Raw genomic sequence first — 13,893 nt, forward strand, 5'->3', positions numbered from 1 at the left:
CTGTGACTGTACAAACTGATTCTGAGACGTGGAGTGAGGAAATGGAAAGTGAAAACAGACTTTATTTGAAAGTATACCAACTTTAAGAATGCTTGATATTTTTCAGAAGCACAAGGGAGTTCATATTTTTTAAAAATACATATTGGAAGGTCTAGGATTCACAGAAGAAAATTACCTTGGCTTATTAAAGAATTTTCTAATATTCTAACTGCAGTAGGTCTGACATTAGCACACTGATGGAGGAACTGCAGTCAACTCCCAGGAGAAACAGTTCAATCAGCTTTGTAGCTTGGATCAGAGTTTTGGTTTATTGCCTTTATTTCTCTAGGATTAAAATTAATCATAGTTGTAAGATATTACTTCTGGTTTTTGAAATCTGTAAGAGCAGAAAGGACTAGTCCTACTTGCTTTTGGATTAACTTTATATTATTTCCTTGCAAGTGTTTGGTAACATTCTATGGGGTTACCTTGGGAGAGGTATGTAGCATTGCTAAGTTGATGCTTTGTTTGGGAGAGATGAAATTGGATGCTGTTTGAGACATCTGCCTTTGTTAGGGTAGATATAGGAAAGATCCAACTTCTTATCCGCTTTTTGATAACTTATTGATGTATGTACTATTGCTTTTTGTTTTCTTTTGTGTTTTTTTTTTTCCATCTACAATTAGCGAAAGGCTGTTAACTTAATAGTATTTCTCTTTAATTTGTTCTTTTTGTTGTGTTCCAGTAGACTTCTATGTAATGGTATTCTTTTCTTTATTTTCTTGCTCACTTCTAAAGGAAATGGTTTGTATATCAAATCAGAGAGCATGTCTAAACAGCATATAATTTTATTATTTCTAATTTTTCCTACTCTTTAAAATCACTGATATTTATTGGAAAGTATAAAAATAAAAGCAAGATAGAAATATTTATCACTACAGATAAATTATTTGGAACTAGGAGGAGAGTGAGGAGATGTAGAACTTAGTAGAATTTCTTTACTGTTTTGAGTTTTGCATGAAACAAATATTTCAAGCTAAATAGGTGGCTGTAGCCACTGTACATGTTCTTAAAAGAATAAGGAAAAGAAAGTTCTGCCTTCACATAATTTTAAAAAATCGAATAGTATCACCTCTTCATAATTAATGTTCTGGGCATCTTAAGTCTGTGTCTGAAAGGACTTGATTTTTTAATTTAAGTAAGTTCCGTTTTGTTAAGCAAATAAAATTACGGGGAAAGCACAGAAATTCTGTACGACACTGGTGGCCACAGTAACTGCATACATCAGGATAGGGTGAAAGATATCTGCGATTAAAAGCTTTATTTTATCTTACTTTGTGCTTGCAGCAACTTCAAGAAATGGATGAAAGAAGGACTATCAAACTTAGTGAATGTTACAAAGGCTTTGCTGACTCTGAGCGCAAGGTTATTCCGATTATCTCTAAATGTTTAGAAGGGATGATCCTTGCAGCAAAATCAGTTGATGAACATAGAGTAAGTAGAATTGAGTGACTTTTTGAATGTGCATGAGCAATTTAACTGATATGGAAGTTGTGGAGATGGGAAAAGATGGACATTTGTATTTCTGTTGTTAAATATTTGTCTGCTTGATAAGTGTTGTTGACTTCAGTTTTAGCCTAAATGATCACTTCCACTGTCAGTGTCTGTTCTCTACCTGGTTTATAGCTTACTTGTGATCTGAAGGTCTTTGACACTTTCTCAGTGTATGGGATTTTGGACACATTGTTTTGGTTATCCTGAAACACCCTAGAATACCAACGTGATTGGTATTTTCTCCAGTATGTAGTTTTAAATGACATAAAGGGTGTTTGGTTAACCAGGTACCATTCTGTGTCCTGTTTGTTTGCAGCTATTGGCACTTTTTTCTCATTCCTTCTAATACGTGTTCTTCCCTGTTATACCGTATGTAGTTTCTTAGTGTTATCTTTATTTCAGTGCTGATGTTGAAGGATTAGAAGGTGGAGTAGTAGTTTGGCCATAAAATATGTACTGTTTTAAATTTGTGATAACGCTTGGGGAGCGTTTGCTGGGTTGTGAATAGCAGGGTATGCTTTGATCAATACTCATGGTAACACTGCTGAGAAAAAAAATACATATGTTATCTTAATGTGATCTATGCAAAAGCATGCATTTTGAGCTTGCTCTCAATTTCCCATCTGTCCATTTCTGCAAATAAAAGGAAAATTTGTCACTGTGTTTTTCTCTCTTTGGTTCTTGATGGGTTTGCTTGTTTTGCTTTTTAAACTCCTTAATGTCCTATGTTTAGGACTCTCAACTAGTGATAGACTGCTTCAAATCTGGTTTTGAACCTCCTGGAGATTTTCCATTTGAAGATTACAGTCAGAATATTTACAGAACTATCTCTGATGGAACCATCAGTACACCAAAGCAGGAAGGAATGAGAATTGATTCAAAAACTACAGTGGGCAAGGCTAAAGGAAAGCTGTGGCTATTTGGAAAGAAGCCAAAGGTAACAATTAAGAAATTACTATTTGGAAAATTAAAATGTGAAGATCTAGAGTGCATGAAAGCAGCAATTTATTTATGTTAAAATAACCTTCCCCTTGCCTGCCACTGTCTTAAGAAATATGTGTAAGGAGATCTGAAGGTTTGAGTAGGGTTGGATACTTCTCTTATTAGAAATCGGAAGTTTTCCAATTTTTCTTCCAGTGATTTGTGTCTGGGCATGTCTTTCATAGTTATTTGATAAAAGTAGTCTCCCATTTCTGTAACTTTTCTAAGTTTCTGTAAAGATTTTGTGCAATTGCATAGAAAAGGTGTTACTTATGAATGTAAAAATAAGGGGACGGGGAAGTATGCTTTGGAATGGGGCAGACTTCAGATCTCTTTTATTTTACAAAAAGCAACCTCCTTCTAAATGTCACATTTTGTAGATGTGTATGTATAGGAGTGTTTTATAGATTTTTTTTTTTTTTTTTTTTTTTTTCCTACCTGCTCCTAGTTTTGAAAACTTCTGAGGTTTGTCTGAAAACATTAAAGTTTATAATATCTCATTGATAAAAAACATGCTGTTAAAGCTCCATACAGGTAAATGTCACAGAAGAAATATTACTATGAAATAGGTAAAAATATATTCCTCTGTTCAAGAAAAAATTGAAAGCAGAGAATTTACTCCTTTCTTGTATTATTATGTGAGTTTCACTTAACGCTTTCTGTGCAAGATGCCTTCATGGATCAACAAAAAAGGTTATCAATACATGTATCAGCTATATATATGAATAATGAAGTGTATACATATTTAAATTTTATGCTAGATCTTTATTTAGTACTGGTGCATATCAGTGAGTCATTTTAATGATTCCTGCAAATTTCTGTGAGTTTATTTAATGTTTCAAGTCAGTTTCTGCCATTTATTACAGGAAACTATTCTTAGAGCTTGTTAGTGGTAGGATTTATTTTCCACCTGATAGTATTCCAAGAAAGGAGATCTTTCCAGAAAGTAAGGATATAGCTGATTCCCTCCTCAGTATATTACATAATTGCAGCTGTGGATTAAAATGAAAACTGATTGTTTACTTTTCATGCAGTATAATTAATGATTGGTGATAGTTTTAATCATTAATCCATTAGCATATTTATTGCATTTGGCTGCAGAGGTGGGTGAGATTCAGCCTGTTCTGAAACTAGATCTTGATTACCAGTTTGACAGGACATCTTTCTTAGAATTTTGGAAAGGGAAGCTCTGAAAATCTGCATTGGTTTTCAGTCTGAATGTTGGCATTTACTGTAGTTCTCAGAAATTCATTAGCATGATGATGACTAAAGAAAGCTGACAGGACTTCCTCTACTCTTTCTTCTCCCCAGTTCATTCTCTGTGTGTAGCATTCAGAGAGTCAGCCTTACTGTGTCCTGTGTGGGATCGCAGATACACGTATGTGTATACATACTTGCATGCATCTCTTCCTTAAGGACCTTGGAGGAAATGGAAAATTATGTCCCTTTTTTTTCACCTGTTTCTGGGGAGGATGGAGGGGCAGTCTACAAAACAGCAGCTGGGAGCATACTATTTAATTCTAAATACTATTTACATGCTTTAATATATATTCTTAAATTAGCTTATATAAAAATATGCTGATTTATTATAGATGGGGTATTCACAGTTGCCTTTGGGCCTTCATTTAGCTGAACTGTTGGCTGGTCTTGACTTCCAGATATGCATACACCTGTTTTTGATGTGAAAGGCATACAAGTCTTTTGGAAAGGGAGTGAGTTTTGCAACAGAGGAAATGGTACAGAAAAATCAAACTGGGAAAAAATAGCAGAGGTATGCGAAGCATATGAAAAGTGAGAGAAGCGATTTGAAAGAAGTGGAGAAAGTTCTCATGGTGATATTGATGAAGATGCTATGCAGTTGATGTGTCAGGTCCACTTGACTACAGAGATTGAGTAGACTTTTTGATTTAGTCATTCTCTGTAGATGTACCTAATATTTCTATTTTAGCTTACCTGGTAGGGTACATCAAAACGTAGGAAGAATCTGTGAGCAGGAATGCCCAAGCTTCCAGAATTGCTGGAACTAAAGTTGGGAAAAGCAAAACTTCCTGTTTTAAGAAAAGAGGCAGACAACTTGGGGATCTTTTTGGGAACCTGTGGAAGTGTTGAGTCTAAAGCTGCTTTTTTTTTTTTTTTTAATATTCCTTCATTCTCTGCACCAACTTGTAACTGAAGATTAATTCATGACAGGAACCTTTTAAAACCAAAAACCGTTATAGTGTAAATGTGTCTGGAAAGTTACAAGCTGTTTCTGTGTTGGATGGAAATTTTATTTTTGTAAGACAGAATTTTCATTTTAAAATCACTTTGAACATTTGGCTTATTTATTGCTTTCTTTATTTCCACATTAGCCACAATCCCCACCCCTAACCCCTACTAGTTTATACACATCCAGTACTCCTAATGGGTCCCAGTACCCCATATTCTCCATTGAACCAGTGCATTATTGCATGAGTGACATAAAAACAGGGAAGCCCAGAATTCCTTCTTTCAGAAGCCTCAAAAGAGGGGTAAGTTTGATAACAGTTGAAATGCATGATGGGCTATGAACAGTGTGGTTGTGATGTGGCTTTTCTGATGCTCTTCACCCTCATTATAAGGCTTACTTTATTAAAAGTAACACTTCAGCTGTAAGGTCACTCTCAGGATACTTTGTCTCATATTATACAGAAGTTACCAACAGGTTAAAAATAAAATAAAATAGAATACTTTTTATTGCATTCCAAATACTTGTGCCTAAAAGGTGTTATAAAGAGGGTGCTCAGCATGTGTTTGATACCTTTCTTCATTGTTGTTCACATTCACAAATGTTTTCTTACCATTGTGTGGCATATTTTTGCAGTAATTTATCATTTGGTATACAGTCACTGCAAAAAACTTCTGACAGATCAGATGTTGTCTTTGCTGACTTTTAATTGAATTAATAGTAGTTGACTATGAGACATTGAACTAAGAAGGGAGAAATTTTCTTTCATACATCAAATTCTGTAGCACAGGGTGCTTGCAGATTTTGAAATACTGATTTTTGAAACATTACCATTTGAATGCATTTTCTGATTAATAAATTGTTCTTGTTTGCCCAAGGTATTCTTTGGGTAAAATTATTGCAAAATTACTAACAGATGCCACCTTCTGAGACTTACCAATTCAATTACTAATTTATAGTGGCATATTCTACAAATAGAATTTGTTTGGAAGATAATAAAGGGGAAATGTTAAGTGGTTTCCTAGCAACATTTGTACTAGTGATAAATGTACTGGCACTTTCCTGTTATGTCAGTGAAGCATAGGCTGCCCAGTTTATGTACATTTTATGGTATTTATTGATCCAAATAATGAGAGAATTGGATGTATTTGATTATATATAATTCATGATTTTCTGATATTTGAAAACAATATTGACTTGCTGTCTTATGTGCATGAAGAATGGTTGACAACTGGTGACATAATATGGAGATCAATTACAATAATGTTATATTGCTGTAAAGTTATGATTTATAGGCTCCCTTTCTGTAATTTTGAAACAGAATGAGTTACACTTAAAACTTACTTTAAGTCATGTTGTGGCATCTTATTTCAGGCCCCCCAGATATGTTGGAAATACCCTTTCTACCACCACCATTTTTTAGAAAATTCTTGTGGTCCTTTATGTATTTATGGAGGACAGTTTCTCCTTTCCCCTTCTGAGTCACTTGTATCATTATTTCTTCTGGTCGTGAAGGTCATGTTCCTTCTGGAATACTCAGCAAGGAACTAACCGGATAAGATAGTTGTTGAAATGGCGCAGGTCTGATAACACCTCTTTTTTGTTGATCACTAAATATATTGACTCCTGGTTTACAACTCACCACCTTGTAATATCAGCAGTTCTAGAACGTTTTACTGAAGCAAAATATAATCTCCTAAAAACTACCAAGTGCTAGTGGAAAATGAAACCATGTTTTTATTTTTTTATTCTTATAATTCATTGTTCATGTTGTAAAATTGAATGCATTTAATATAGAATAAATAGTATTCTATACACTTAGCAAGCATCACTAGTATCCTACAAATCTGGATTAACTGAAATACCCCAGAGTATTAAATAGTTAATCTCTCTAAATCTTCAGGATGAACATTTAATTTTTATATATTTTTAAATTCCTTGCAAGCATTTGAACAGATGTCACTATCACATATTGAGTGCCTTTTCAGCTGAAATGTAGACTGTAATTCTAATAGATCTTTTTATCTCATTGATCAATCTTATCTGTTATAATACATCTTGATTCAATGCTTAATAGTTGCTAGTACATGATGCTGTTTTCCAGTTTTGTCCCTGGAAAAGGATGTCCAAGTGGTATTGACATGCAGAACTACCAAATGGTATTTAATTTGCTCCTGCTCTACTGAGGTTTATCCCTGAGTTTGCATATATCAGACACTAAGCATACTGGTGGTTTTGTTTAATGTGCCCTGTATAAGATTTCACTCAAGGCGTTGGGGATCACAGAACCAGACTGCCCTCATTCTGTGGTTCCTGCATTAGATTTTCCTATCGTGATGTATAGCAAAAGCAGCAAACAGTAGCTGTAGAATAGGTTATTGGATTCTAAGTGTGAACAAGTGTAACTTGTTTTATTAGTACTACAATTAAATGCTGCTTATTTTCCTTTGAAACCTGAACATTTCCAGATAGCGTTAGTGCTTATGAGAGGTCTTTGCTCAATGCCACTTGAGGCATCGTCAACAATGATATGTAAACCTTACTTGTATTTTCTTGGAAGACTCTTTCTAAAGGGAACAACAAGTTTATTCTGTAGCCGTTTTACATCTTTGGACTTTATTGAGGTTTCTACCAACGTATCATTTGTGAAGGCGCTTTCCTTATTGCTATAAATTCCAATTTTGTGTGTGCCCCAATCAACAGCCTTAACAATTGTTTAGTGTCATAAATGGTGTTGGAGATACACATCTAAGTTGCTTGGCCTTTCTCTGGAGGGTTCTCTGAAATCATGGAATACTGTGAATGTTAAACCCAAGATGTGACACCTGGCATCCCATGTTTCATTTGCTTCCTCTAAGGATAAAGTCTTTGCTCCTTAAATATTTTTATCTCAACTAAACCATTTTCTAGGATAGCAGCAATGACCCAAATGTTATTTTCAGAAAGAAAAATTACTGACCTCTAAGCTTCAGAAAGCTATAATTTTTTATTGTAGTTCTACGGTGAGAATAAAGTAAATACATTGTAAAAATTACATTTGTAAAAGTGATGGTAGTGGATTGTTAGCTATAATTAACAAATTACTTGCATATGGCTGACCAGTCCTTCATCATCATCAAATTCTGCTATTTTGTGCAATGTTGGCTGTGTGTTTGTTTCTTTTCCTACAATAGTTCTTTTAGTATATTACTCAAAACACTAAAATTCAAAATTACCTTAATTAAGTTGTGTATTAGAATTCCATGTTACACTACCCATTATCACCTAGTAATTATTAAAATCAGTAATTCTTAAAGCAGAAGAGCATTTCTGATTATTGTATTGCTTTTCTTGTGCTCGTAGCAGAATGTGTTTTTTATAAATTAAAATTTTAATCCTTAAGTAATATTTAAAGATACATTTTTAGGCATTAATCATTTTCGTAACTGGTCGTTGCATGTGAATAATTTCCCGTTTCTTTCTGTTTTCAAATGAACTGTGCAGTGGTCGGTGAAGATGGTAAGCCCGTGTGCTGATCTGTCTGCTGTACTTCTGCTAAGATAGCATGAAAGTAATCTTCTGAAAGTGTTTCCATATCATATCTGCTTTAATTCAGGTGCTGAAATACATCGTCAGATTTTCCACTCATATACACAGTCTTAATCATCCATGCTTAATGTGAGATAATTAGACTTGTGATCTGGCTGCAACTAAACCTGTGATTTTTGGAATTTTAGGGTTGACCAGTATTCATGAGTTAGTCATGATGGAAATACTTGGAGATTTCTCTTTGTCAGTAAAATTGTTAAAGCAGCATAAAATAGGTATATGAAAAGATTACAAAACTTGTATAAAGGAGAAATACTGAATACTGCAAAATTAACTCCTTTGAATGTAATCCAAAAATTGGCAGGGGAATGATCCTTTATGCTTAGGAATATTAGAAACCTGTTATATTAAATGAAAACCACAACTTAATCAATATTGTTGTTTTGCAGAGTAAACCAGTAAAAAGTCACAAAAAGACCTCTTTTCTTCTGATTACTGCCGTAGGATACTCTGGTTTTAACTGACCTGGAAGGAAGAATGATACAGAGGATGTGATTGTCTCTTTGGTTTTTTGTACTGTGTAAAAGCACCTGAAAGGATTTTAATTTTTTTTTCCCCTCCAGATAGAAACACTTCTGCTTTATTTTGGAAACATCCTATCTTGATTTCCCTGCTTTTATAGTGCCTTGTATTCCCTTCTTAAAAAGCAGTGCGATTATGATTTTACAAGTGCAAAAGAACCAAGAAGTTGAGGGGCAAGAAGATCTTAAGAGGGGGTATCAGAAACTTGGCACCTGAGCCTAAGGCTCTTGTGTCAAAATTTTGACAGTCCAATTTGTCAAGTTTCTTCTTGACAAAAGAAATGCTGTCCGGTTTGGTTTGCTTCCGTGGAGGGTTACTGTAATGGCCAAGTGGGTTTCTTGTGCTAAAACCAACCTTCTTAGGCAACGAGGACACAAGTATTGTAACTTAACTTCTGTTACTAAGATGTGTACCATATTTCCTTCTTTACACTGTTGGTGACTGTCACCTTGAGGGAAGAGTTTTCACAACAAACTCACGAGATAGGTAAAAAATCTCTTCCCATGCTTTTTACACCCAAGTGTGGTTATAATCTTGGCAGAAGTTTGCAATCAAACCCTTGCAGGTTTGGGCTCATAATGAGAGGTGGTCTTAAGATTTAAAAAATAATAATAATTTGAAAAGTAAGAGGTTTTTCCCCTCCCTGTAACAGTAGCTTTTATAATGAAAAAGGTGACTTGGAATTTTTGAGGAAGTTTTGATTCAGATTAACAAATTTAAGTCAAAATTTTGATGTTGTAAAGGCTTTTTCTGTGCTCTACTAACTAGTTTTACTTGAGGCAAAAATGCATCAGAACTTTCTAAGTTTTAACATGTTTTCTAGCAAGATTGCTGAACTTCTGGAAGAGAATCAGATAATAGTACTTTGGAGTGAAGAGCCAAAACACAGATTTTTTATTTTTTTTTTTCTTTTGATAGCATCCAAATTGCCATAGAACACATACACCAGAGAAAGAATCAATTATATACATATTATTATTATTATATACACATCTTAGATTTTTGTTCTGACTGAAATTACTCTGTGGTAATTAATTCTGTCCTTTCTAAAACTGCTTTAATTGCAGTGGCTATAACAGGAGGTACATGGCTCAGCTTTTCAGAAAAATAGTGAAGTCTACAAATTTGAATTACATCTGTGAGCCAGCTGTTACAGAAGGCAGAAAGAACCCTGAATGAATGACTACGATCTGGCAGCAAGAATGTGCATTTTTTCTGTTGCGGTCTTTTATAGAGCTGTGTGTCAAGTAGAGTTTTTAAGGAGGTCCATCCTGCTTCCAGTGAACACTGTCCGTGTGTGGGTATGTCACTTCAGCTGTCCAGGTATGTGCCTGTTAGTTGTCTAATAGTATTTCTACTTGCAGGGCCCTGCACTAGAAGACTTCAGCCATCTCCCACCAGAACAAAGACGCAAGAAGCTGCAACAGAGGATCGATGAACTTAACAGAGAACTACAGAAGGAAACAGACCAAAAGTGAATGCATTTTTTTGAGTTTTGTCATGGTTTTCTCTCTGTCTGTTTCTTTTGAAGTCCTGTACCTAAACCAACAGTGCTCTGAAGCCAGGAGAGAATATACTACTCCAGGCTATTACAAAGCATTTTTTTGGTCATGGTTTATGGTACAAAATTCTGTTAGCATTGCTTCCTTCTGCTTTACTACAGTATGTGTTTCCATCCTAACATTGCTTAGGAAACATTGGATCTAAAAGCATGCATTAAAAAAAAAAAAAATCAACGTATAGGTCTGTTGAGCAAGAGAGCTGCAATTTAGTGCATTAAGAAAAGAACATTATTAGTAAGGAGAAAATTGTGTATAACAAATGATACCAGAAACAGTATTGAGACTAGATAGGGAACAGTCGGCAGCTGGAGTCCTTGTGTGGCTGTGCATGACACAAGAAAGGAAGGCAGAGGATGAGATGACAGAATGGAACAAGGATTTAGGCATGGTGTGGGGAGCAGTAGTTCCTCATGTCTGTGCGTAGTGTCTAATCAGGGGTCAAGATCTCATACACATAAGTGTTGTTTTAGATTTAATGAATCAGTACTGATGTATGTAATTTCTATAATTGTTATTGGATTTTGTATGTTTGTAGAGATGCTCTCATCAAGATGAAGGATGTTTATGAGAAAAATCCCCAGATGGGTGATCCAGGCAGTTTGCAACCAAAACTAACTGAGACTATGAGCAACATGGACCGTCTTCGGATGGAAATACACAAGAATGAGGTTAAACTCTAAAACAATTCCTTGGAAAATGTAAATGAGTGGTAAAATTGTAGTTTGTCATATGGGTTATAACTACAGCACCCAGAAGAATTACTTAAGAAAGCATTCCCCATACAATTTTTTGGTGGGATGCAATATTTTCAAGTATGTTCATGGAGCGAGAATAAGGATGTACAGTATTAAAGATGTAAACTGTTTGGAAGAATTCCTTATTAATAACTTACTTGGAAATTCACAACTGATTAAAAATGATTTTTTTCTGTAAGACTAGTATGGAGTATAGGCTAAGCATGAGGGATAGGCTTAAGTTTCATGTGAAGTTATTCTGAGACTTCACATGTGAATACAAGTCTGTGTGGCTGTGTACAGATAAGTGCATTTGTTAAATGGTATTTGCTGGTTTAGAATCAAATTTTCTTTGACACAGTATTTGTCTCTTTTCTCCCCAAGGCCTGGCTCTCTGAAGTTGAAGGTAAAGTAGCGGCCAGAAGTGACAGGCGGCACAGCAGTGATATCAACCACCTTGTGACCCAGGGCAGAGAGAGGTCACTATTCTATCTCTACTGCTTTTATACCTTATGCTAGAATTGGTGCATTTCTGATAGTTAACAGGTGATGGTTGTTACTTATCCTCCAAAAGGTTATGTCCTTCAAAAGGAAAATCTTCCTGGTTCTGAATTCTGAAGGTCACTTCATGTCATGATAATATAAAAACCTGTCTAATCAAAACACCTGCTCATTAAATAGCAGTGTCTTTTAAAGCTATCTTACTCCATTGTGAGACAGGTATGTCAAATTTATGTTTGTTTTTGCCGCAGAAATCAGTCCAAACCTTTGTTTGATCAGTATTTTCAGAAAATCACCTCCAGCAGTAAATACAAAAACTGCTAATGGGCATTCCCAGAGCACTGCCCCCAGCCTGCCCTTTCTGTGATGCACGTATGTTCTGAGCTTTATTGCTAAGAACTCCTCAGAGTCCTCATGCTCCCATTGTTGCATTGTAGCCCTGAGGGAAGTTACACAGATGATGCCAATCAGGAGGTTCGAGGCCCACCACAGCAGCATGCACATCCCAGTGAGTTTGATGATGAGTTTGAAGACGATGATCCACTACCGGCTATAGGACACTGCAAGGCAATATATCCGTTTGATGGTAAGGTTAACAACAGGCACGGGGATTGACGGTCATGGATTATTTGTTTTAGAGAAGACAGGTAAAATGATTTAAAAGTAAATGAACTGTATGAGCAACTAGTTGCTTATAAGATCAGTGGAAATATTTTATACATCAATTCATGAGCAGTACTCATGAATTTGTTGTCAGAACACAGTTGTGCTGTTTTAAGATAAATATTAGCACAGCTATTGGCAAATATTCAGCTTTACAAATTGGGCTAGGTTTTTGTCTGTAAGCCTGTTTGACCATATGTTCTCTTGCACAGATTTTTTGTTCTTCCTGTTTACATATAATATCTGGAAACTATGCCTTGGGAAAAAGATGACTTGAAATTCTGTTTGAACATTGAGACTTCTTTGCCTTTTGTTTTTCCCAGGTCATAATGAAGGCACTCTAGCAATGAAAGAAGGGGAAATTTTATACATTATTGAGGAGGACAAAGGAGATGGGTGGACAAGAGCTCGAAGACATAACGGAGAGGAAGGCTATGTGCCAACATCGTATATAGATGTAACGCTAGAGAAAAACAGCAAAGGTGCAGTAACCTATATCTAACAGTAAACTGGCAGCTTTCAGTTGTACGTTCCAGGGAAAATAGTGGAAAAATAGTAAGTTACACAGGTTTATGGAAAGCCTCAGAAATTCAGAAGCCAGCAATGGCCTGTTGTTTGCAATGTGAGTTTGCTATAGCTTTTTTTCAGAGATGACCATATTAAATTATGCATTTTACACTGGTCTGTAATTTTGCCCACCGTCTCCTGCTTTGTTTAGCTGATGTGGTGCTCCTGCTTTTACAAAGCACTAAATCCAATTCAGCTATTAAACTGAAAGAGACCAGGATTCCTGCTTGTTTTTACAGAGATGAAATTACTTCATTTTAAAGATCTCTAAGATTTACTGTTCCCACTTTTATGACTTAAACTATATGCTTAAAAGAGGGCTTTTTTCCTCTAATAACTAACTGAACTTAGTTACTGAAAATTATTAATTTCCTTCCTTAGCAAATACTTGGCAGCTTTCACTTCTTAAACAGGAAAATGTTTTCTGATTCTGAAAGCTCAACAGAAATACTCAGGAAGAAACATTCTGATCAAGGACAGAAAGTCCACTGACCTGCCTCTCTCCTTCCTTTTCAGTACTTGTAATGTAGAATGTTGTGTATTGGACACAGCTTTATTGTTTGAACTCTAGATACCTTGAACAAACAAAAAAGAGACCCCCTGTAATGCTTGATGTCCTACTGAAACCTCTCTCTGATCCTGAAAAGGGAACGATTTTATATTCTTAATCTGTGTCTGCAAGCTGTCTTTGAATTGCATCATGTTTAGTTTGAAATCAAGGTCTTAAATGTACAGTAATTCCCCTCACTGTTAAATCACTGAGGATTGGAAACTGCATTGCTCTACTTGATTACTAGGAAAAAAAAAAAGCTGTGGGTCATATTTCTAATGAGAGTTTGTGGAATTACGTACAAGGCTAATGCCTAGCCACTGAGAATGGCCTGTTTGAACTGAGCACGCTTCTCTGTCTTCTAAAGGCCTTCAGTAACTTTGTTCTTTTCTTTTTCCTCTTGGACTGCAGGTTCCTGAAGCGGGTTTCTGAGAAAATGGGCGAGATCTTGAAGGAGGTTACATGCAGCTGCGGGGGGGGTGGGGG

At 35.6% G+C, this 13,893-nt stretch overlaps 1 protein-coding gene across 1 annotated transcript in view; it reads left to right on the forward strand.

The window, feature by feature from the left end:
• The window catches only part of FNBP1L (formin binding protein 1 like), a 32,734-nt gene that overhangs the window by 17,566 nt on the left and 1,275 nt on the right, over window positions 1–13,893 (forward strand). The window contains exons 9-16 of the mRNA XM_026853933.1: window positions 1,327–1,473; window positions 2,267–2,470; window positions 10,195–10,304; window positions 10,928–11,060; window positions 11,511–11,605; window positions 12,065–12,213; window positions 12,614–12,772; window positions 13,819–13,893. The exon at window positions 13,819–13,893 is cut by the window's right edge and continues 1 nt beyond it. Coding sequence (XP_026709734.1) covers window positions 1,327–1,473; window positions 2,267–2,470; window positions 10,195–10,304; window positions 10,928–11,060; window positions 11,511–11,605; window positions 12,065–12,213; window positions 12,614–12,772; window positions 13,819–13,826 — 1,005 coding nt within the window. The 3' untranslated portion in view covers window positions 13,827–13,893. The remainder of the gene's footprint in view (window positions 1–1,326; window positions 1,474–2,266; window positions 2,471–10,194; window positions 10,305–10,927; window positions 11,061–11,510; window positions 11,606–12,064; window positions 12,214–12,613; window positions 12,773–13,818) is intronic.

This window comes from Athene cunicularia (genome assembly GCF_003259725.1).
Source record: "Athene cunicularia isolate RWA chromosome 8 unlocalized genomic scaffold, athCun1 chr8_part1, whole genome shotgun sequence".
NCBI lineage: Eukaryota > Metazoa > Chordata > Aves > Strigiformes > Strigidae > Athene > Athene cunicularia.